A 25,503-nucleotide genomic window follows, 5' to 3' on the forward strand; every position below is an offset into this window, starting at 1 on the left:
CTCCTGTATTGTCCTTGGCTGGTGCCTTAGTTTGAGCGGGACCCCTGGGCCCAAATCTGCCTATCATATTGTTCTACTTGTAGGTTTCTAGGACCCTCTGTATCCTTTTATTTTGCTGTTCTCCCATGCGTCTCTCATTTAGAGTCCCAATAGGATGCCTTCCCCTCTGTCCCTCAGGAACAGTCATAGGGGAGGGGAATAATGGGAAAATGGGGGGGGGGAGGAATGGGAGGATACAAGGGATGGGATAAACATTGAGATGTAACAAGAATAAATTAATAAAAAAAAAAAGAAAATACCACCATAATAACAACAACAACAACAACAAAATAATAAAATAAAGTATACATCTTCCTGATAGGAACAAAGGTATATAATATGGTCAAAGAAAAATAAAGGTGAATGGTAAAACAGGTCTCCAACATGACAACTTCTGATTCTAACTGAAAGCAGACCTATGAAATTCATATATATCACTTCATGGAGAATAACAGGCACCCATACAAAGACAATTTCTTCTTTTCTGAAACTTTTAAACTTTCTTCTGCTTTTGACTGCAGAAGGCTATGTCAAGATGGTAGAGACACATACCAGGGCATTGGGAAATTATTTATATAAGGATAAATGGTATTTTACTGCATCATCACTCAGTTGCAACAACTGAGATTCATGAATAAAAATGTCATTAGTATTTTGTTTCCTGAATGAGGAGGTGACTATGAATCTTTTGCAATGCTTGGGTCCTACTAGGATCTGTCTCAGAAATTGGTCTGTAGCATAACCGTGAGAATTGCTCTTTTTCACATTCCTTCAATACACTTGCATACTTTTTCTCATGAGTCATATCTTCCATTATTCTAAGGTTTTTCTTTCGTTTGTCATGTTTCCCATGCATTTCATCAGAAAATATTATAAATGAAGTTGTATATGTGGATCTGGATTGTGTGAAATCTTTCTTTATATTATTCTCCCCATTGATTTTTCTATTTAAATGATCTTCAAAAAATGAAGCAATTTTCTACATGCCCAAACAAGTATTAGTAAAAAAAATATTCTGAATACATTTTGATTTCTTATCTTTAATAGTTGCACATTTTTTGTTTTTATTTCTCTTCAGAAGGATATATGATCTTTATAAACAGTAGTGTTCTGAAATGCCATTATAATGTTCTAATTTATGTCATCCACTAATTGGATAATGGGAGGATTTGAAAATCTAGAACAGTCATTTTAAGAGATAACTCTTTGATTGTGTTCTATTACTATAAATTATGCCCTACGGTGCATAATATATATGTCAGAACATATGTGTTTTTATTAAATATATGAGAACAAAACACAGTATCATTAGATAATTTTTAGAAAATATATAACCTACTCAAGATGAACTTAATGGTATTTTGGAGGGTGTTAATTTGTTTGCTTAGGATGTTTTTGCTGCCCAACCCCCACCATTATTGGTCCTTTGTTCTCCAATGTTGTATGTTTACAGGTTTTCTGTGTTCTGTCTTTGTCTGTATATGTGTTTCTACTTTTTCTCTGTGTTTTTCTTTTTGTTTGTGTTCTGTTCTGGATTCATTCTTTTTTAAATTATTCAGATTACCTCTCAATTTTTATCCCACCACTTTTATCTTCCCATTCCTCCCTCCCTCCTTCTCTCACCTTTTCCCCTCCCCTAGGTCTGTGACAGAAGGGGATCTCCTTTCCCACCATGTGGTCATAGGCTATGAAGTCTCATCTTGGTAGCCTGCTTATCCTTTTTCAAAATACCAGGCCTCCCCACCAAGGGAGAGTAGTCAAATATGGAACACCAGAGTTTGTTTCAGAGTCAGTCCCCACTCTCATGCAACTGTAGAAAATGTCAATGTCCTTAGTCATCAGAGAAATGCAAACCAAAACAACTTAGAGTTTTCATCTAACACCCATCAGAATGGATAAGATAAAAAAAAAAAAACTGAAGTGACAGTACATGCTGGTGAGGATGTGGAGAAAGGGGAACACTCCTTCATTGCAGGTGGGAGTGAAAACTTGTACAACCATTTTGGAAATCAGTCTGGCTCTTTCTCAGAAAACTGAGAACATGACTACCTCAAAAACTAGCTATTCCACTCCTTGGAATATACCCAGAAGATTCTCCACCACAAAACAAGATCATATGTTCAATCATGTTCATAGCAGCCTTATTTTTAATAGCCAGAACCTAGAAACAACCTAAATGTTCCTCAGTAGAAGAGTGGATAAAGCACTGTGGTACATTTACACTATGGACTACTACTCAGCTATTAACAAGGAAATTCTGGATTAATTCTTTATCTATGTTTACTTGCCTATTTGTATTATAAAGAGAGAGAAGGAAGGCATGGAGTTGGTAGGTGGAGGAAAGTGGAGCATCTAGCAGGAGATGAAGCTATTAAAACCATAATCAGAATATACTGTTTGAAAGTCTATTTTCTAGAAAAAAAAAAGAAGAGGAGGAAGAGGAGAAAGAAAGGAGTACAAGAGTAGGAGGACAGAGAGAAGGAGAAAGAGGAAGAGGAGGAGCAATAGTAGGATGTAGTCCTCCTTGGGAAAGAAAATTATGCTTTTGCCTTAGAATGAAAAATATTTGTAGTAGCAGCCTTTTAAAAATAGTAAGGTTCTTGTATTTTCAAAATATGGTAATACAATTTATGAATTGAATAGCATATTATACCATTAGTTATGGACTTATTGGTACTGCTTAATGTGTTGGTTACTTTTAAACAATATTTGCTGCCAGGTAACATAAAAAGCAAATGTAAAGGAAATATGCATTCAAAATGCTAAAGTTTGAGATTTCATTTTAAAAAATCTTTTAGCAAGTATTCTACCACTGTAGTCTGTCTAGGAATCCTTAATGTTTACCTTTTTATGTGGCAATTTAACAGCATTTTAAGATATTTCATAGTCTTTTTCACTGTCAGATAATGTATTCCTTCTGTATTTTATGCTTGTATTCATCATTAATAAGTGCTTCATATTTTATTTATTATTAGTTTATTAATGAAAGTAGATTTTAAAATATAATATATTCTGATTGTGGTCTCCCTTCTTCAACTTGATCTAGATTCTTTCCACCTTCAAAACAACCCAAATTCACATAATTTCTTAATGTCTCTCTATCATTAGAAAGCATACATTCAGTAGGGGATGTCTCTGAATCTGATGTCTGCCTTTGGAGTGCTTTCCCCTAGCTGAGCTGCTTTGTCTGGCATCAGTGGAAGAGGATGCTTTTAGCCCTGATGTGACTTTTGTGCCAGGACAAGAACCTAACATAAGTGTCTTCTAAGAGGTTTCATTCAGCAGCTGATGGAAACAGATTCAGAAGCCAACAGCCAAACAATAAGCTGAGCTAGAGGAGTTTAGTATAAGAATGGAAGTAAGGATACAGGGAGCCAGAGAGGTCAAAGACACCACAAAAAGACCTACAAGAGTAAACTCACCTGGGGCCCATGGGGACTCACAGAGACTGAATCACCTACCAAAGAGCATGAATGGGCTGGACTTATACCCTCTACACATATGTAGGAGATGTTCTGTTTGGTCACCCTGTGGGTCTCCTAACAATGAGAGCAGCAGCTGTCTCTGTTTTGCCTTCTTTTGGATCCCTTTCACCTAGCTGGGCTGCCTTGTCTCGCCTCAGTGAGAGAGGATGCACATAGGTCTGCTGGGACTTGAGGCCTAAGTGACAGGATGATTTGGTACCCCTTTGGGACCTCCTCATCTCTAAGAAGGAGAGGGGCGAATGGGGAAAGGAGAATGAAAGGTTGAGACTGGGAAGAAATGTGAGAGGGGCCTGCGATCAAGCTGTAAAGTAAATCAATCAATAGATAAATATAAATGAATGAGCGAATAAAACATGTAGGGGTTTAAACACCTAAGAAACAAATACTAGAATAAAAGAAATAAACATAAGTAGGACAAAATAAAGGAAAAAGGAAAGAAGGAGCCCAAGAAAAAGAATAAAAATGCACATACACAGACACACACACATATATTTACAAACATAGAAATACATTAAAACCATAAAATCAGAAATCAAATGTATAGGAAAACTCCAGTAGGCAAAGATTAAAAGAGAAGTATGAGACAACCACCAAACAGATCCTCCCAAAATATACCATCGAGTTCCGTTTTGTGTAGACTATTTATCTACTTCAGGTCATGTGGCCTTAAGTGTGGTTTGTACACCCAGTGAGACTTTGTGGGGAAAAAAAACTAATTTTTCATTTGCAAGTGGTTATCAATTAGAGAGAGCATCTGAACTGGTGGTGCAGATGTGTGTACACTTCCACTCTCATCGCAGGAGACCATCAGGACCAGACATATGTTGACCGTGCATGCTTCCAGTCTTTGCATGTTTCTATGTGTATCAGTCCTGCTGTGTTTTTTTAAAAGGCTTGTTTATTTAATGTCCTCCATATTCTCTGGCTCTTCAAATCTTTCTACCCTCCCCCGCCCCTTTGCACAGAGTGTCCATATACCTGAGGGAAGGATTTGATGTAGAACTCCCATTGAAAAATAATTTCCCAAGCTGTCTGACCCTCTGCATGTTGCCTGGGTGTCAGTCTCTGTATTTACACTCCTCTGGTGCAGAAGAAAGCTTCCTTGGTGATGCCTGAGTAACACATTGATCTCTGAGTATATTTGGATTTCCTCTAGGTCTCTAGAATATCTAGCCTCAGGTTGTTGGCTACCTGAACAGTATTGAGATAGGTTCTATCAAATTAGCTATTGGTTGGTTACTCCCACAAGCTTTGTGCCACTATTGCAAAACCATATCTGGCAGGCAGGTCAGCTTTGTAAATCAAAGGTTTTGTAGCTAGGCTGTTATTTACCTTTCTTCTTTGGTAGTGTGCCAAGGACCTTCCAGTACCATGGATACTAGCCAGGATGAGTGAAGACTTTAGGTAGGCATCAGCTTGATACCTCCATGTTTAATAGGTTGTGTGGATGCTGTGTTCAGGACTAGGGCCTTACCATAAAATTGTGGAGAGAAACCAACAGCCTCAGCAATATCTTGAGTTGTTTAGTGACGTCAGACCCCCTAGGCCATCGACCTGATTAGATGTAACCGATTCCTGAAACTGAACTCTATATTTGATAACAAGAGATGTTCAGAAGGGCTACAATTTCCCCCCAATATTTGGAGAGTTCATTTATATAACCTTCATATTTGTATGTAATTTTGGAACATTCTACTATTTTGATATTCCATTCATACCCTCCAATGGATCTTGGCTTTAGTTGCCCCTTCCAATATTCACCCCATTACTTTCTCTTCCCGCTCTTTGTATTATCCTTCTTTTCCAGGATCTACCCCCACCAACCCACAACTTTCTATTTTCCCTTCCTGGAGAATCCATCTCTCCACATAAGTCCTTACTCTTTAACTAGCCTCTGTAGTTATAGAGACTGTAACCAGCTTATGGAAGACATGAAATCTAACATACCCATATAAGTAAATACATACCATATTTATATTTTGTGGTCTAGTTTACAAAACTCAGGATGATTTTCTCTTAGCTCCTTCCATTTGCCAGACATATGTTCTTTATCCACTAATCTATCGATAAGCATATAAAGTATTCCTAATTTCTGGCTATTATGGATAGAGCAGCAATGAATGTGGTTGAACAGGTCACTATAGTAGGATGAACCAACCTCTGTGTATAAAGCAAGAGTAGAATGTTTGCATCTTGAGGTAAATGGATTCCCATCTTCCTAGGGAAGTGCCACATTTATTTCCGTAGTTGCTGTAAAACTTGCACTCCCAACAGCAGTGGATAAGTGTTCTCCTTGTTTCACGTCCTCATCACCATGAGACGCCCCTTGTTATATTGATCTTAGCCATTCTGGCAGGTGTAAGATGAAATATAAAAGTGACTGGGATTTCTGTTTTCCTGTTGGCTAAGAATGCTGAGTATTTTATTAATGCTTCTTGGGTATTTGAGTTTCTTCTGCTGTGTATTATCTCTTTAGATCTGTACTTAATTTTAATTTGATTGTTTTCTTTGAATTCAGGTTTTTGAATTCTTATATATTTTTGATATTATCTGTCTATTTGATACGTAGTTGGCTAAGAAAATCTTTTACCATTCTGAAGCTTATTGCTTTGTCTGATGGTGTTTTTTTGCCATACAATGGCTTTTCAGTTCCATAGGGTCCCACTTACTAATTGTTGGTCTTAGTGTCTGTGCTAATGGCATTCTGTTCATAAAGTCCTTTCATATACCAAGAAGTTCAAGGCTATTCCTCACTTTCTTTTCTATTGTATTCAGTGTATCTGGCCTCATGTTGATTTTCTTGATCTACTAGGAATAGATTTTTCTGCAGGGTGATAAGTATGGATCTATTTTAGTTACTTCTACATGCAGACATCCAGTTTGACCAGCACCATTTGTGGAAAGTGTTGTCTTCTTGTTTTACAATGTGTATTTCTGGCTTCTTTATAAAAATTAGATGTCTGCAGGTGTGTTCATTCATTTATGTGTCAACAATTTGATCCAATTGAACAATATTCTCTTTAGATGACAATACCAAGCTGATTTTATTATTATTGCTTTGTAGTACAATTTGAGATCATGATGGCGATAACTCCAGAAGTTCTTTTATTTCTCAGAATTGGTTCAGATATCCCCAGGTTTTGTGTATGTGAATGAATTTCCACATGAAGCTGAAGATTGTCCTTTCAAGATCTGTGAAGAATCTTATTGTAATTACAATTTGCATTGTAACATTAATGAGGATTTCACTAAATCTGTGGATTGTTTTTCATAGGATAGCCATTTTAGCTTTTTTAAGTCTACACATCCATGAGCATGGAAGATCTTTTATGTTCTGATATCTTCTTCAATTTATTTCTTAAATGTCTTAAAGTTTCATTACAAAAGTCTTTCACTGACTTTGTTAGAGTGATGCTAAGGTCATTTTGAGGCTGTTATGAAAGGTATTGTTCCCCTAATTTCTCTTTAAGATCATGTGCCATTTGTATGTAAGATAGCTACTGACTTTTGTGTATTAACTTTTTACCTGGCACTTTGCAGAGAGTTTATCAACTATAGGAGTTTCCTGTTTTAATTTCTAGGTTCCCTTGTGCATACAATGATGCCCTCTGCAAATAAAGATACTTTTTAATTATTTTTTTTTATATTTTTCATATAAGCTTGCCTTGATTTAGACAGAATTCTCTCTGTGGTAGAAATGAGGACATCTTTTCCAGTGGCTTGTTTGCAAAATTTGAAGCGATCTCCATAAGGAGGTTCTTTATGCTCTTCATCCTCTTTGAGGTAGGCTGGATATTGTCAGGAGTCAACAACAATCTTTCTATTTTGTGTTATCTTGATCTCCTTCAGTTTACTTATTTCTCTAAGACAATTTTGAGTAGGTACAAATAGAACAGATAGCCTTGTCTTATTCTTGATTTTAGTGAAATTGATTCAAGGTACTCTCCATTTAAATTGAAATTGGTTGTTGGCTATAAATCATTCTCTGTTAATTTGGTATATGTATCTGTGTTTCTAGTTTCTCTAGGACTTTTTATCATAAAGGAGTTTTGATTTTGTCAAATGCCTTTCCTGTGTCTCATGAGGTGATCATATGGTATTTATCTTTCAGTCTGCTTATGTGGTAGATTACATTTATTAATTTACATATAGAGACCATCTAATTAATTAATCCAAACCACTAAACTTGAATACTCAAACCTTCCTTTAATCGATTACCTCCCAAATATCTGTGATATAGTCATCAGATAAATTTAAGATTCAGTCTGTATGATGTTAAAAGTAATCATCTTCCACCAAATATTATTTCTGTGGTGAGTGAGAGTGAAGTTCTAGTGAAATTAATCCTGTAAAGATAATGACATTTACTACATTATGTCATTGGATCCACACACTTATTTTTAGCTTTAAAAAGAACTTGAATCACAATTAAGGACCACATTGATATTATTTTCATTTTGGAATTTTTTCTCATTCAGACATGAACATTTTGAAGAATGAAGTTGGTATTGAAAGATTATTTAAAATGTAGCTTTAGATAGACAGAAGGCCTGAGAGAGACAGATGGAGAGAGAGAGAGAGAGAGGAGAGAGAGAGAGAGAGAGAGAGAGAGAGACAGAGACAGAGAGACAGAGACAGAGACAGAGACAGAGACAGAGAGACAGAGACAGAGTCAGAGACAGAGACAGAGACAGAGACAGAGAGACAGACAGAAAGACTTCTTCTGACATTAGGTGAGAGCTCATTTCTTCATGGTGAGATGCATGTTGTCACCCATTTCTAAAGACTGATAAAATGCCCACAGTGGAAGGGATGACACCCTTATAGAGACAGAAATGACATCTGTAGTCTATAAAAGAAGCTAGGAAATGTAGTCTTTCTGCAGGAATCTATCATTTCTAACTCTGAGAGAAACACACACACACACACACACACACACACACACACACACACACACACACACACACATGTCAGAGAGGGTATTGTAGCTGTTTTCCTATGAGGAAGATTTTTGTGAGAAGGCACAGTTCTTAGTCCATTGAGGAAGGGTCCTTTGGTCATGTTGTGGGGAAGATCTTAATTTGATCACCGGCATCCATGGCTTATAAGATTGCTATCCTGTGTTTCTGAAGGCTATAAGCATATGATTTTGTTACAGAGTAAAAATGGTCAGAATATTCTCCACAGTTGAGTGGAGAGTGGGATATGACTTTCTCACGTACTCTGGTGCCTCACATTTGACCATGTCCCCTGGAGGGGGAGACCTGGTGGCACTCAGAGGAAGGACAGCAGGTTGCCAAGAAGAGACTTGATACCCTATGAGCATATACAGAGGGAGGTAATCCCCCTCAGGAAGAGTCATAGGGGAGGGGAATATTGGGAAAATGGGGGGGGGGGAGGGAGGAATGGGAGGATACAAGGGATAGGATAAACATTGAGATGTAACAAAAATAAATTAATAATAAAAAAATGCAAAAAAAATTTAGAGATATTCAAGGAAGGTTGATATTTAAATATGGTCAGACTTGGGAAATGCAGAGTGGTCCACTGAGAGGAAGTGCTCATCGAGGTGACTCAGGTGACAGTGAGTAGCCCCATTGCCAGGACTACTACACTAAAATGAGCTAGTAGACATATCAGAGAGCTACAGAGCATCAAAGGAGGAGGGCAGGAGAAAACACAAAACTAATGGAAGAACTGTATCTGCCTATGGTGAAAGAAATGGAGGTTTCTTTTAGCATGAGTTTCCCAAGGCATCTAAATTGTCTGTTGGCAGATGCATCAGGAACAAGTGTCATTGTTTTAAGGTGTGAACTATTGGGAGGGCTTGCATGGAATCTTTTGTTTAGATATATGGATAAGTTCAGTAGCAAAACATTTAAAAGACAAGGTAAACCATAAGCATGAGAATAATAAGGAGGAAAGAGTGATGAAGGGAAGAAGCCACAGTGGGAGAGGAATAGGGAATTTTTGTCTGGTCGCTGTCTTTAGGGCTCATTTCAAACCGATTAGGATCTGTTGGCACAGATGCCATATGTCCAAGAAGAGGACAAATCTCGTCTTCAGTGGCAGTCAGAGATGTCATTTTTAGCTTTGGAGTACTGCAGCAGTCAAGGAGTCAAGCTGGCCCTCAATGGTGTTACGCTGATCTGAGCTAGTAAGACAGAGAGGTTACAAAGAAGACTCCATCCAGCCTTTTCTGTTATGAGTCCCCAAAACAATGTTCAGAGTGGCAAGAAGATGAATAAATTAGATGACCCATGGTTCGTTAGTCCCATTCAGAGGCCACTTGGTTGCTTTTATGGTTTTGCGGAAGTTGATCTCTCAGTACCTTCTTTGAGCTGACATGTGGTGGATGATTGGAGCGACAGTAGGGTGTGTCAGAAAAAGGTTCCCTCCAAAGGGCCAAGGTAAAACATAACAGGTGGAAAAGAATAAGGACCTCATGAGGCAATAACTGTGCGAGTTTGTGGGGGAACATTAAAGGACAAAGTTACATGTAGAAAATATTTACATCAAGATTAATATGAATTAAATAAAATTGTACCTGGCTGGACCAGGAACCTGTAGAAGGATGATGTAACTGTAATGATCTGTTTATTATGTCAGCCTCTTGCATAAGGAACAAGCACCTGAAGCTTTATAAAAGGAGTCCGTTAATGGCTGGAGAGATGACTCAGAGGCTAAGAGCATTGTCTGTTCTTCTAAAGGTCCTGAGTTCAATTCTCAGCAACCACATGATGGCTCACTGTCATCTACACTGAAATCTGGTGCCCTCTTCTGGCCAGCAGGTGTTACATGCTGGCAGAACACTGTATACATAATAAATAAATAAATCTTAAAATAATAAAAAAAGGAAGTCAGTTAAAGTCAGCATCAAAGAATTGAATTGGGACAAAATGATATTCCTTGATTCCATATGTGATAAATGTGTAGAGTTTTTTTTTTGTTTCAAATATTAACAATACCAGCTATTATTATTTGATGACCAGATACAATGTATCTCAAATAATACAACCTGTCTAGTTAGAAACAATACCAGATGGTGAAATTTTAAAAACTATGACTATTACCTTATATAGCTGTAGTATGTGAAAACATGAATTAATGCATATTTTGTTAACGTCAAATTGTAATACCTATACTCTAAGATTATATAGGGAATATCAGGCTGCACAAAGAGACAATTTAATTCTGTTTCACTTTCCCAAAATAAATTATTTTTAATCTTTAATTTTAAAAAATAGTGATTCTATCACTTTCTCCTCAACAGGCACTTCTCTAGAATACTCTAGAAAATTCTAAGTTACTATCTAAGTCAGGCTCTACAATGTCAAAAATAAATTATTCACTTTACAAAGTTTTCTACAATGAACACTGTGAAGAGACCCTTTTAAAGATCTCTACATGTTCTTGCCAACATATGTAAGATGAGAGCAGTCAGTCATGTCAAATCTGTCACAAATAATATACAAGTAACACAGACTGAATTAACAAAGAAGGCTAAAACCAACTTTTTATTTCTTTTATTTATAGATAAATATCTGGCACCACATATTGACAGTGATAAGCCTGTTTCTTAGCAAAATTTACTTGAAAAACAGATTGGTTGTTTAGAGGCATAGTTTGTAAATCATTATAACCATCATAAAACAATTTTTCAATATTATCTATACTCCAATGATGTTTGAATCTGTATAAGACTCAATGCAGTGATCTACATAGACATAACCAGTTTGTGTGTGTCTGCCAATAGGAGCAGACAACCTGAAATGCTTTTGCCTCTTAGCTGGTAAAGTTGCAAGCAGGGTTTTCCAGGTTTGGAGGGAGGCATAAACATAAGAAGTCAAAAGAACAAGACAAAGAAAGCATTAGGCAAAAGATGTCTATGCTATCTCACTTAGGAACAATTGCTAAGATTCAAGCTTGGTGGCCCAGCTGAAATACCAAATATTATGGCGCTAAGCAAGGTTCTAAACCAGAGCCTTGAGACAGATTAAAGTGAACTTTGAGTTTTATGAGGGAAAGGTTCTCAGACTAAACTTCCATTCAGTCTTATGGAGTTATTTAAATCTGTTCAGACCAGTGGGTCTCAACCTGTGGGTTGCAACCCTTCTGGAAGTGGGAGGAGGGTCCAGTGACCTTTTCACATGGGTTACATATTAGATATTAGGTATTTACATTATCAGTCAGAGCAGTAGCAAAATCATAGTTATGAAGTAGCAATGGAATATTTTTATGGTTGAGGGGTCACCACTACATGAGGAACTGTATTAAAAGCCTGTAGTATCAACAAGGCTGAGAATCGCTGGGTTAGATATTAAAATTGAAAATATGAGTCAGCAGGGGCCATTTCAATTATGGAGCTCCAGTGAACCACAGACTTAAGATTTGCAGGCCAGTGAAAAGCTGTCGCAGTTTTTTTGGATAAAGCTCTTGGAATCTTTGACCAACCAACCCATTTAGAGCATTTTCTAAGTGTTAAAATGACCAAACACATGAGTTAATAAATGGTTGTTCCCCCCTAATGGGACAATTCTAGAGCTAAGGATCTCTGAGAAAGATTTTGAGAGCTTTCAGCTGAATGTGTAGCATCGTAGCCAGTACAAAGTCTGCAGTGCCTCTGGCCAAAAGGACTTGCAGAAGAAAGCTCCAGTAAGCTCCTGCATCTAACTAGGGCAACACTGAAGTAGAACCACTGGTTTTCCTTGTTCTGGCAATTTGCTGTTGCATGAGTGTGACTATAGAGTGGCCTCCCACCTAAGTTTGACTGTCAGGGCAAGAAAGTAATGTGCAATAAAAGGCCAGAGACATAAAATAAAAACAAAAAGAATACTTGAAAGAAGTTGGTGGCCCTGAAGGGCCTCAGGTGCTAGAGGAAAGTCTTAGATCTGTCTGCTAGGGATGAGGGGTTCCTGATGCTTCCCAGGTTTTCAGTGCCACATGTTAGATTAATTAAAAAGGAGCTGTAGAAAGAAAGGGAGGTTTGTCTTGATGTTGTGAAGAACCATGTTTCTTCACCTAGAGGGAGTGTTTTGTCATCCAATGCCTACAGAGGAAGGTGAAGTAGTGCCCTCTAAGGGGTAAGAAACCACGCCTATAATCTACAATGCAAACTTAGAAGGGTATCCTCTAAAGAAGAAAGTATCAGATACCCCACTAAATGTTTATTGTTATTAAACACCAAATTATTTCCCTGTCTTTAGCATGCAGTGACCTGGACTTCAGAGAAGTGGCCAACAGACTGCGTGACTGGTTCAAGGCTCTTCATGAGAGTGGAATCCAAAACAAGAAGACAAAAGTGCTGCTGAGGCCCGAGAGAAGCAGTAAGATGTTTAAAATCGAATAAAGTTATTACCTTGCAGATGGTGACCTATGTGTCACAATAAACACACTTGTCAACATGGATCCTTTACCTTGACGACTTTAAGGACCCATGGGCTACATAGTAGGATACTATTTAAAAATTAAGAAAGGAAGAAGGAATAAAAAGATAGGAATTCCAATGCTCTATAAATAAAAGGATACAGACATAAGGGTTTTGTAGTAATTAAGACATAGAATTCAGAAGCAGACTCACCTGGATGGATGGTAAGCTGACTTTGGTCCTGTGCGAAGTTGTTATATTAGACCCTTAAAGGTCAGTTTTACATACAGTGCATGGCTAGCATGGGTATTAGCCTCTGTACCAGTCATTAAGGCCTCCAGTTAAGAATAAGACCATTACCACACTTTCTGAGCCAAACACTGTAAGCTACAAATTACAGATGATGGACTCTGGCCAGGTCCATTCTGTGGCTACCAGAAAATGATGACAAGTCACAGGAGTTACATCTTGCAGAGCCTTATAAAGGCAATCCCATAGGCTGCTATATCTTCCATTAGGTCTAATCACAGATAAGGATGAATCTTGAAGTACATCCTGCCTATGTTCCTCCCACCTACTTGTGATTGAGCATGTCTGGTACAGTTGTGTCAAAAAATCATGTTTAAGGGAGTAAAATCACATGGCTTGTTATCTTCCATGCACAATAGCCTCCAGTATTTAAGGGAGTATCTGCATTTGGGCAAAGGGACTACAAGTTAGAGGTGTTTTGTTTTATGAATTTCTTAGGGACATTATTTATATCTTAGAACATAGATTTGGCTCTCATATAGGAAAACATATCTTTATGCTTATAAAGATATGAAATTTGCAAATAGGAAAGCGGTATTGCTATGAATGATCTTATATTTCATTTACATAAAATTTATTTTTACTTAATGAATTTAGAAATGATACTGAAACATGGCTGAATATTTAAAAGATCAGAAATTTTTTTTCTAAGGGGAAGGAAAAAAATGGGCGAGGTAACAGTATGAATTCTGTAGCTTAGCTTACAAACAATTTTCTTGCATGTGACCCTCATTGTTCATCATAGTGAATATGAGTATCTGTTCTAATTAGAACCATCCATATGCAGTTTTGTCAAAATGATAGCAACATCACATGGTTGTCTGTAATATTCACTTTTTTAAAAAAATATCCTTCTTAGTTTCCTCTAATTAAGTGATTTTTTTCCCACAGTTCCAATCTCAAGACTCTTATTTTCTGAGATGATTTAATACATGTGAAAAATTAAAGTCACCTAGTAACATAATTGTTTCACTGGGTGAACATGCATGCATTTCTTCTTATGAATTTCAGAAATAAATTACAGTATTTACCAACACCACAGGAGTGTTTCCAGTATTTATCTGTGTATATATTGTAATGTTTGGGCAGTATAAGTGGTTTTCTGTCTTTCAGTCTGAATTTTTTCATAGTACATCTATTCTCCATCCTGAGTAGAATATCTCAGGGGAAGATGGTCCTTCTAGACCATCACACAGTGACTTTTTTACAAATATGCATAACCACGGCTGTCTTCTGAGTACATATTCTTGAATAAAGTGTGCTCTCAAAGATTTCAGCGTGGAGCAGAATCTCCGTAAGTGTGGAGGTACACCAAAAAAGAATTAGGAACACTCAACATGGTGCCTGGTTAATTATTCAGTTTCAAATATAGTATATTCTCTTCAACAATTCTGGTTCAAGAAATACCATGAGACTCTGTGAATATTGTCATTGAGTTACAGACAGTTCCTCTAGAGTTGAATGCCTTTGCCAAAGCAAGTGAGCGAATGGAGGTATGAAGAGACTTACTTGAGAAGTTAACATAAGTCCATTTGCAAGCAATGTTCCCTTTGCTAAGCAAAGGCCAAAGCAGCCCAGACCTGTAAGGTTTCTTCATCACTCTGAATCTTTACACATCCCCTTGATGACCCCTTAATTCTATCCTTATCTATGTACTATCCTTAATTTGGGAAACAGCAGATTTATGCCTCCCGTTTGTTGATCTTGCTTTTTGAATTACGTCTCCCATTTTTCTCTTTCCAACATGCTGGAATAGCAGCAGGAGGCACCAAGGCCTAAACAATCTCCTTTTAATCTTTCCATCCCTTTTTATAATTAATCCATTTAAACACTGAATTACTACTTTTCATGATATACTAAAGTATATGCATTTAGAAATTTAAAGGCAAAAGGACTTGGATCGATTTAGATAGTTTAATACGACAGTGGACAAAATTCATGCATTACGGTTGCTTTAATAATTACATATAAGGGAAAAAGATAGCATTTTAACAAGTGGCACTGTTCTAAGAGGATGTCTACAGGTAGAAAAACGCAAGTAGGCCCTTATTTACCACAATGCACAAATTTCACGGCCAGGTGGATTAAAGACCTCAACATAAAACCAAAGTCACTAAATCATTTGCAAGAAATAGTAGGGAAGAGCCTTGGACTCATTGGCACAGGAGACCACTTCCTGAACAGAATTCCAACATCCCAGGCCTTAAAGTCAACAGTGAATAAATGGAACTTCATGAGGCTGAGAAGCTTCTGTAAGGCAGATGATACTGTCAAAGGAACAAAGCAGGAGCCTACAGACTGGGAAAAGATCTTCATCAACCCTACATCTGACAAAGGTCTACTATCCAAAATATATAAAAAGCTCAAGAATTTAAACATCACAAAAACAAATAACCCAATTAAGAAATGACACAGGAGTTCTCAACTGAGGAATATCAAATGACTGAGAAAAACTTTAAGAAATGCTCAACATACTTAGTCATCAGAGAAATGTAAATCAAAATGACTCAGACATTTCATCTTACAACCATATGAATGGCTAAGATCAAAAACACATGGCTGACAGCACACGCCAGCAAGGATGTGGAGAAAGCAGAACACTCCTTCATTGCTGGTGAGAGTGAAAAAACTTGTACAACCACTTTGGAAATCAATCTGGAGCTTTCTCAGATAACTGAGAATCAGGATACCTAAAGACCTAGCTATTCCACTCCTTGGAATATACCTAAAAGATGTTCCACCACACAACAACGACATATTCTCAACCATGTTCATAGCTGTCTTATTCATAATAGCCAGAACCTGGAAACAGCATAAATGTCCCTCAGTTGAAGAATCGATAAAGAAACTGTGGTACATTTATACTATGGAATAATACTCAGATATTAAAAACAAGGAATTCCTGAAATTTGTGAGCTAGAACTTGAAATTATCATACTGAGTTGATCCAGACTCAGAAAGAATTACATGGTGTATAGTCACTTATAATTGAACACTGTTCCAAAAGGGATGTCTATGAAAGTCTTCACTTACCAGGAGATTGGGATAGATGTGGGGACTTCCTATTGGGACTCTAGGTGAGAGAAGTATGGGAGAATGAGGAAGTAGAAGGATCCAGGGGGTCCTAGAAACTTACAAGAAGAACATCACAATGGATGGATCTGGACCCAGGAGGGGTCTGCTCAAACTACTGCACCAACCAAGGACAATATATGTAGTAAACATTGAACCCCTACTCAGATCTAGCCAATGGACAGGACATTCCAACATTTGTGTGGAGAGTGGTGACTGACTTTGACATGCATTCTGGTGCCCAATATTTGACCACTTCCCTTTGTTGAGGAGGCTTGGTGGTACTCAGGAAAAGAGTAGGCAGGCTTCCAAGATGAGATTTGATAGGTGGTGGGAGAGGAGGTCCTATTCTGCCACAGACCTAGGGGGAAGGGGAATAAGATGAAAGTGGGAGGGAGGAATGGAGGACACAAGCAAGTGGATAACAGTTTAGATGTAATCTGAATAAATTAATTTTTAAAATGAAAAACAAAGAATAAGGAAGAAGTAAAACCAAAAAACTAATTATGACATCAATAAAGTCTGGAAAAATATTCTGTAATATTCTATGGCTTTTTAGATTATTTTAAATAGGAAATTTTAAAAACTTAACTTACAATATACTTTGAACAGAGCAAAAAGTATCTGAAGAAAATTTTGTCATTTCAATAAAGAGAAAAATCTAATTTTACTTTAGTAGCAAGATAAAATTTCACTATGTTTTAAAATATATTTTGTATAAATCCTTAAATATTGAGGAGATTCCAAAATGGCAGCACCTATCATGCATTGACAGGGAGCCACAGACTGCAAGAACTGGAGAACACTACATGAGTGGGGTCCCACGCAGTGCAGACCACAGGTGAGCCTGGCCCTTGGTTAACCAACAGTGCACAGAGGGTGGGAGAGCAGGCCCCAGAAGCTGATACGTAACCTGCTTACAAACTGCAGCTGGCCTCTATAACCTGAGCATGGTGTAGTATATGGGACAGTGAAACACCAGAGCTCCTGGCCTAGGTAAGTCTCAGAGAAGCCACTGGATCTGTTCTCAGACCCCCACATCTGCCCATAAGTCCACAGAAAGTGCCAGGGGCCGGAAAGAAACTGAGGCAGGTTGAACACATTACCCAGCCACAGTGGAAGCACAGTCTGAACTCGAACAGACAAGAACCTAGCTACTGGCCACAGCAGTCCGAGCCTGCACAATTGGGCAGATAAAACCTGGACTAGTCAGGCTCCACAGCCCAGAAGGTTTCCCACACTCTTGGGAAAGGCTGGACAACCCTGATGGGTCAGGACAGAAAACTAAACTGCGGATACAACTCAGTGGGACTGAACCACCTGAGTAGTGTGATCTGAATGGGACCAGACAGAAGCCTACCTCTGCTGACCCAGTGTGGAGCCTAAGGTGTAGAGCAAAGGCTACTGGAGCAGAAACAAGGTAATCTGCTTGTTCTAGGGAACAATTCTCTGTTCCACATAGGCAAGAGCACTTGACCTATAATCACTCATCAACTATTCACTCTCAAGGACCAGTGAAGGATGCCAGATGCTACCTCCCAACATTACAGACAACAAGATGACTAAAGATGAGCATAAGAATGCAAACAACAAAAACCAAAACAATTCACAATGTCCAGATCCCAGCTATAGCAAAGAAAGCAACTGTGAGAATTCAAACACAATTGAAAAACAAGAAAATTACCTAAAATCCTTAGTAATGAAAGCAACGAATAAAATCCATAAACAGATGCAGAAGGATACAGCCAAACAGTTTGAAAACATAAAAAATGACTATAGGGAGGCACTGGAAGAAATTCAGGAAAATACAAAAAAAATCAGATGAAGGAAGTCAATAAAACAGTTCAAGATCTGAAGATAAAAATGGAAACAATGATGAAGGCAAAGGCAGAAGAAAGATGGGAACGAAAGACCTTAGAGAAAAAAGCAAGCAATACAGAGGTGAGCTTCTCAAATAGAATCCAAGAAATGGAGGAATGAATCTCGGGACTGGAAGTTACAATTACAGAACTTGAAGCAATGATCAAAGAAAATGCTAAATCTGAAAAATTTCAGACACAAAACATCCAAAAAATCGAGGACACTATGAAAAGACAAAACCTGAGGATAATACACATTGAGGAAAGAGGACAACCAACTCCAAGGGCCAGAAAATATCTTCAACAAAATAATAGAAGAAAATTTCCCAAATTTAAAGGAGATGTATATAAACAAACAAGAGGCCTACAAAATACCAAATAGAATAGACCAGAAAAGAAAATCTTCCCATCACATAATAATCAAAACACAAAATATACAGAGCAAAGGAAAAATGTTAAAAGAAGCAAGAGGAAAGGACTAAGTAACATATAATGGCAAACCTATAAACTTACACCAGACTTCTCATCACGGACCATAAAAGCCAGAAAGTCCTAGATAGACATCATGCAAAAACTAAGAGAACACAGATACCAGGACAGAATACAATACCCAGTGAAACTACCAATAACCATTGATGGAGAAACCAAGATATTCCATGACAAAAACAAATTCAAACAGTACCCTCTACAAAGTCAGCCTTACATAAGTTACTAGAAGGAAACCTCTAACCCAAAATGATAAGCTACAACCAAAATGACATGGGAAATAGATAACTACACGTCCCAAAAACATAATCACACAAACACTCTAGTACAACCATTATCAAAATCAAGGGACATAACAGTAACTGGTCATTAATATCTCTCAACATCAATCGTCTCAATTCTCCAATAAAAAGACACAGACTAACTGAAAGGATACAAAAACAAGACCCCACATTCCTCTGTATACAAGACACACATGTCAGCCATAAGGATAGACATTACCTCAGTGTAAAAGGCTTTAAAAAGGTATTCCAAACAAATGGACACAAAGTGCAAGCTGGTGTAGCCAATATCTAATAAAATAGACTTCCAACAAAAATTAATGAAAAGTGATGAAGATGGTCACTTCATACTCATCAAAGTTAAAGTGAGCCAAGAGGACATTACAATTCTAAACATCTATGCTCCCAATACAAGGGCACCCACATTTGTAAAAAAAAACTATTAACAAAGCTTAAACCACACACTGATCCCTAAACATTAATAGGGGAGACTTCAACAACCCACTTTCATCAAAAGATAGGTCAATGAAACAGAAACTAAATCGAGAAATAATTACACTAACCAATGTCATGAATCAAATGGATCTAACAGATATCTACAGAACTTTTCACCCAAACACAAAGGATTATACCATCTTCTTACCAACCCATTGACCTTTCTCCAAAATTGATCAAATAATAAGTCACAAAGCAAGCCTCAGCTGACTCAAGGCAAATGAAATAATACCTTGTATCCTGTCACATCACCATGGTCTAAAGCTGGAAATCATCAACAACAGAAATAACAAAAAGCCTACACACACATGGAAACTAACCAGCTCTCTACTTAATGACACCTGGGTCAGGGAAGAAATTAAGAAAGAAATTAAGGACTTCCTGAAATTCAATGAAAATAACAGAACGACATACCCAAATTTTTGGGACCCATTGAAACGGGTGCTAAGAGAAAATTCCATAACACTAAGTGGATCTATAAAGAAATTGGAAACATCCCATATAAGCAACATAATGACATATCTGGAATCCCTAGAGAAAAGAAACATAAACACCCAAGAGGAATAGACATCTGAGAATAAGCAAACACAAGGCTTAAATCAATAAATAAGAAAGAAAGAGAACAATTTGGAGAATCAACAAAACCAAGAGCAGGTTCTTTGAGAAAATCAACAAGATAGACAAATCATTAGCCAAACTAAACAAAAGGTAGAAAGACACTATCCAAATCAACAAAATCAGAAATGAAAAGGAAGAAATAACAACAGACACTGAAGAAATACAAATAATTATAAAATTCTTTTTTAAAGGCATATATGCACAAAATCTGAACATCTAAGGGAAATGGACATTTTTCTTGATCGATTCCACTTGCCAAAATTGAATCAAGGTCAGTTAACAAATTAAATAGCCCTACTTCTTCTATAGAAATAGAAGTAAACATTGATAGTCACCCAACCAAAAAAAGCCCAGGGTCAGGTGGTTTCAGCACAAAATTCTACCAGACCTTCAAAGAAGAGCTAATACCAGTATACTTCAAGCTACTCCAAAAGATAGAAATGGATGGAACATTACCAAATTCATTATATGAGGCCATAGTCACATTGATACCTAAACCTAACAATGACCTAACAAAAAAAAACAGAGTTTCAAACAAATTTCTCTTATGTACATTGATGCAAAAATATTCAATAAAATACTCACAAAACAAATACAAGAACATATCAAAGATATAATCCACCATGACCAGGTAGACTTCATTCCAGGCATGCAGGGATGGTTTAACATATGTAAATCCATCAGTGTAATTCTCCATATAAACAAACTGAAAGAATAAAACACATGATCATTTCCTTAGATGCAGAGAAAGCATTTGACAAAATCCAACACCTATTCATGTTTAAAGTTTCGGAGAGATCAGGGATACAAGACACATACCTAAACATAATAAAAGCTATATAGAGAAATCCAATAGCCAAAATCAAATTAAATGGAGAGATACTCAAAGAAATTGCTCTGAAATTGGGGACCAATCAAGGCTGCCCACTTTCTGCATATCTCTTCAATATAGATCTTACAGTTACAGCCAGAGCAAAAACACAATCAAAGAAGATCAAGGTGATCCTAATAGGAAAGGAGGAAGTCAAATTATCCCTATTTGCAGATGACATAATAGTGTACATAAGTGGCCCCCAAAATTCCAATGGAGAACTCCTACAGCTGATAAACACCTTCGACAAAAGGTCTGGATACAAAATTAATTCAAAAAAGTCAGTAGCCATATTATATACAAATGACAATCATTTAGAGGAAGAAATTAGGAATATTACACACTTCACAAGAGCCACAAACAATATAAAATATCTAGGAGTAATTCTAACCAAGCAAGTAAAGGACTTGTTTGAAAAAAAAACTTCAAATCTCTAAAGAAGGAGATTGAAGATGACATCAGAAGATGGAATGATGTCCCTTGTTGGTGGATTGGGGGAACTAACATAGTAAAAATGGACATCTTACCAAAAGCAATTTTATGGAATCAGTGCAATCCCTATCAAAATACCTACACAATTTTTGAAGACATTGAAAGATCAATTCTCAACTTCATATGCAAAAACAAAAAACCCAGAATATTTCAAACAATCCTGTATAATAAAAGATCCTCTGGAGGAATCTCCATACCTGATCTCCAGCTGTACTGTAGAGCAACAGTGATTAACACAGCATGGTACTGCCACAGCAAATAGGCTGGTTGATAAATGGAATCGATTTGAAAAGCCAGAAATGAATCCACACACATATGGTCACTTGATTTTTGATAAAGAAGCCAAATCTATTCAACAGAAAAGGATGGCATCTTCAACAAATGGTGTGGGTCTAACTGGATGTCTACGTGTAAAAAAATGCAATTAGAACCATATTTGTCACCATGCAGTAAACTTAACTCCAAGTGGAGTAAAGACCTCAACATAAAACCAGAGACACTAAGTTAGTTAGAAGAAAGAGTGGGGTAGAGCCTGGAACACATTGGTCCAGGAGACAACTTCCTGAACAGAACACCAACAGCCCAGGTCTTACGGTCAACTATTAACAAATGGGACCTAATGAGGCTGAGAAGCTTCTGTAAGGCAGGAGACACTGTCAACAGAACAAAGCGACAGCCTATAGACTGGGAAAAGTTCTTCACCAACCCAACATCTGACAAATGTCTAATATCCAAAATATATAAAGAACTCATGAAATTAAACAGCACAAAGCCAAACAACCCACTTAAGAAATGGGGCTCAGAGAATTCTCAGCAGAGGAATATCGAATGGCTGAGAAAAACTTAAAGAAATGCTCAACATCCTTACCCATCAGAGAAATGCAAAACAAAACTACTCTGAGATTCCATCTTACACCTATCAGAATGGCTAAGATCAAAAACTCAAGTGACAGCACATACTGGCGAGGATGTGGACAAAGGAGAACACTCCTTCATTGCTGGTTGGAATGCAAACTTTACAACCACTTTAGAAATCTATCTGGTGCTTTCTCCAAAAACCAGAAATAGGTCTACCTCAAGACATGGCTATTCTACTCCTTGGAATATACCCAGAAGATGCTCCACCACACAACAAGGACATATGCTCAACCATGTTCATAGAAGCCTTATTCTTAATAACCAGAATCTGGAAACAGCCTAAATGTCCCTTACTCAAAGAATGGATAAAAAAAAACTGGGGTACATTTTCATTGTGGAATACTACTCAGCTATCAAAAACAAGGAAATCACAAAATTTGTGGAAAAATGGATTGAACTAGAAATGATCATCTGAGTGAGTTAACCCAGAAGCAGAAAGACACACATGGTATATACTCACTTATAACTGGACACTAGCCTAAAAGGGATGTCTATGAAAGTCTTCACTTACCAAGAGAGATTGGGATAGATATGAGGACATCCTGTTGAGACCAGAGGTGAGAGAAGTATGGTAGGATGGGAAAATAAAAGGACCCAGAGGGTCCTAGAAACCTGCAAGAAGAACATCATGACAGGCAGGCGACCTGCTCAAACTACTGCATCAACCAAGGACAATACATGCAGTAAACATTAAACCCCTACTCAGATCTAGCCAATGGACACGTCATTCTCCACAGTTATGTTGAGAGTGGGAGGGAGGAACTGGTAGATACAAGTGATAGGAAAACAGTAGAGAATAAATTAATTAAATGATAATTTTAAAATAATTAAATATTAATCATCATTGACATGAAAGAAGGCTTCATGAACCTTTTCTAATCTTTGTATATTTTAATTTTACCTCACTCATTTTGTAGTAGGATGCAGTTTTATGTTAGGACAAACGATTTTAGCAGAATAATGTCTTACATATCTTATATAGAGTTACTTTTCTCTAAGAGTCATACTTACATAAAATTTTAATTTTAGTATATTTTTATTTTATAGAGGACATATGAGGTGGATAATTATAAAGTATTAGACATCAGCAATTTCAGTAGATTTTGTGACTATACTTTTCATACTTTTATAGCCATATGTTACTTTGTAGTAAGTCTCTTTAATGTGGTGAAGTAAACATTTTTATTCACAGCACCAAAATGCACATTTCTCTTGCCGTAAAAAAGAGGTAAAATATGTATATTTAAACGCATCCTTTTGTATTTTTGTCAATTAAGAAATAGCTGATATTTGGCTAGCTAGCATAGGAATATCATTTCAACTTAATAGAGATCTTAGAAATTATTTAATGCTAGCTTCATAAATTTAGTTGTTGTTGGAATAAATTATATTATTCACTTGGATAACAATTATATAAACATAAACATCTAGTTAATTTTATTTTGATGAATTCGATCAGTATTTTTAAGTATTCTTTGTAAATAAATCTCAAATCAGTGACAATATATACTTAACACTGTATGCTGTTCATTCTAAACCTATAACTGTTTGTAAGTAAATAATATTAACCTAGTCTCTTCTGCCAACACTTATTTCAATTATAGAAAGTGTATTTCTAAAACCTTTGAGTTATTATTCATATGAAAATTTGAAAGTAATAATTGTATTTTTAATTTTGAAAGATATTGTAAGATATAATTTATATAATATATACTTCATATAATATAATTTATATAAAATGTGTTCTTATTTACAATACTGGCTTCTTAAAGAGATTTTATCTAATTTGCTAATACCATCTTCACATTGAAACCTAATAACATAGCTAAAATATATGTGAAAAATCATTTCACTATCAAAGCTGGGAGAGAAATCACTGTACAAACCTGACTTTATATGTTGATAGATTTCAATACCCATATTTCTGAGGGAATTGTGACTATGGCTTGATGTGAAGCACAGTGTAGAAAATGAAGATGCTTTCTTACCATTAATTTTTTAATCTACTGTTTTATATTGATTCCCATGAAATTATTTTTGCTAAATAGCAATTTGTTGAACACAAGTAGATATTATTAGGCAGGAATTAAAATAATAAACTGAAGAAATTCATTCTTTTCTTTCCAACAAAAGTCTCTATTCATTTCTATTAGGTGTGGGACAAATACACAAGAAAGAGCTGAAATGTCTGGCTTACTGACTAAACAAGGAAGAATAATTTAAAAATACTATTTGTCTTACTATTTATAATTTTACATTCAGACATGTCTTTGTCTCATTTAGACATTGCTCAAGTTGGATTCTATTGGAGCACTGGGCTACTTTCTGGTCGTACTGTGACACTTTGAATGATTAGAATTAAATAATAATAATAATAATAATAATAATAATAATAATAATAATAATAATAATAATGTTTTTATTGGAGACAATGTCAACATAGCACAACAGACAGGGTGTGGCATGGTTTTTAAGAGGGCAGACACCTATTGAAGGCATACGATCTGATTTACAATAAAAGCATGAACAAGTCTAAAATCTCAGACAAGATGGGTGCAAAAAATTCAGTTGTACCTTCTAAAGAAATCAGTGCCACTGAAGATAGAGCTTGTGCTTCTCACTGATTGCACGGGAATGGTCACCTAGGATAAAACCCGTTAAAGGCTCCATGTGGTGAAAGGCATATTCATTAGCAAGAAGAGAGCCTGAATTGAGAAGGTTGTGGAACAAGTTGACTTCTTGAAAATGACCACACAGTGAAATGTTATTGGAGGACCAGTTTCCAAGTTGGTCAGAACAGTATAGTTTTGATGAGAGGTAATCAGACTATATATTGAGCTCTTAGAAGAACCTGTATACATTATCTACATGGTGTTGACTATGGAAAACACATAACATTTTAAGAGTTTTGAGGAAGTGTGCCCCTGCACTGATGCTCCAAAAAGCTGAAGCCAAAAGTTGAATTACATGGTCCATATAAGGAGACCCTGTGAAGCCATTTTATGGAGGAGACAACTATGCTTTATTGAAGATCATAGGATTTTGGTATTCCCAGGCCACAGGAAAGTTGGAATGCTGAGGGAGCAAGACCAGAGAGTGGCTATGTATGTTGCAGATGGCAGACCTAGAGTCCATGTGAAGACATCCTTAACTCATGTGAAGCCATCATGAGCCCTTGTGAAGCCATCACAAGCCCAATGCAAAACCACAA

The 25,503-nt window shown here is 36.8% G+C and overlaps 1 protein-coding gene across 1 annotated transcript in view; it reads left to right on the plus strand.

Moving 5' to 3' along the window:
• The window catches only part of Spock3 (SPARC (osteonectin), cwcv and kazal like domains proteoglycan 3), a 404,228-nt gene that overhangs the window by 357,223 nt on the left and 21,502 nt on the right, over nucleotides 1-25,503 (plus strand). The window contains exon 7 of the mRNA XM_051169561.1: nucleotides 12,731-12,850. Coding sequence (XP_051025518.1) covers nucleotides 12,731-12,850 — 120 coding nt within the window. The remainder of the gene's footprint in view (nucleotides 1-12,730; nucleotides 12,851-25,503) is intronic.

The sequence above is a fragment of the Acomys russatus genome, chromosome 27, assembly GCF_903995435.1.
Source record: "Acomys russatus chromosome 27, mAcoRus1.1, whole genome shotgun sequence".
NCBI classification, from domain to species: Eukaryota; Metazoa; Chordata; class Mammalia; order Rodentia; family Muridae; genus Acomys; species Acomys russatus.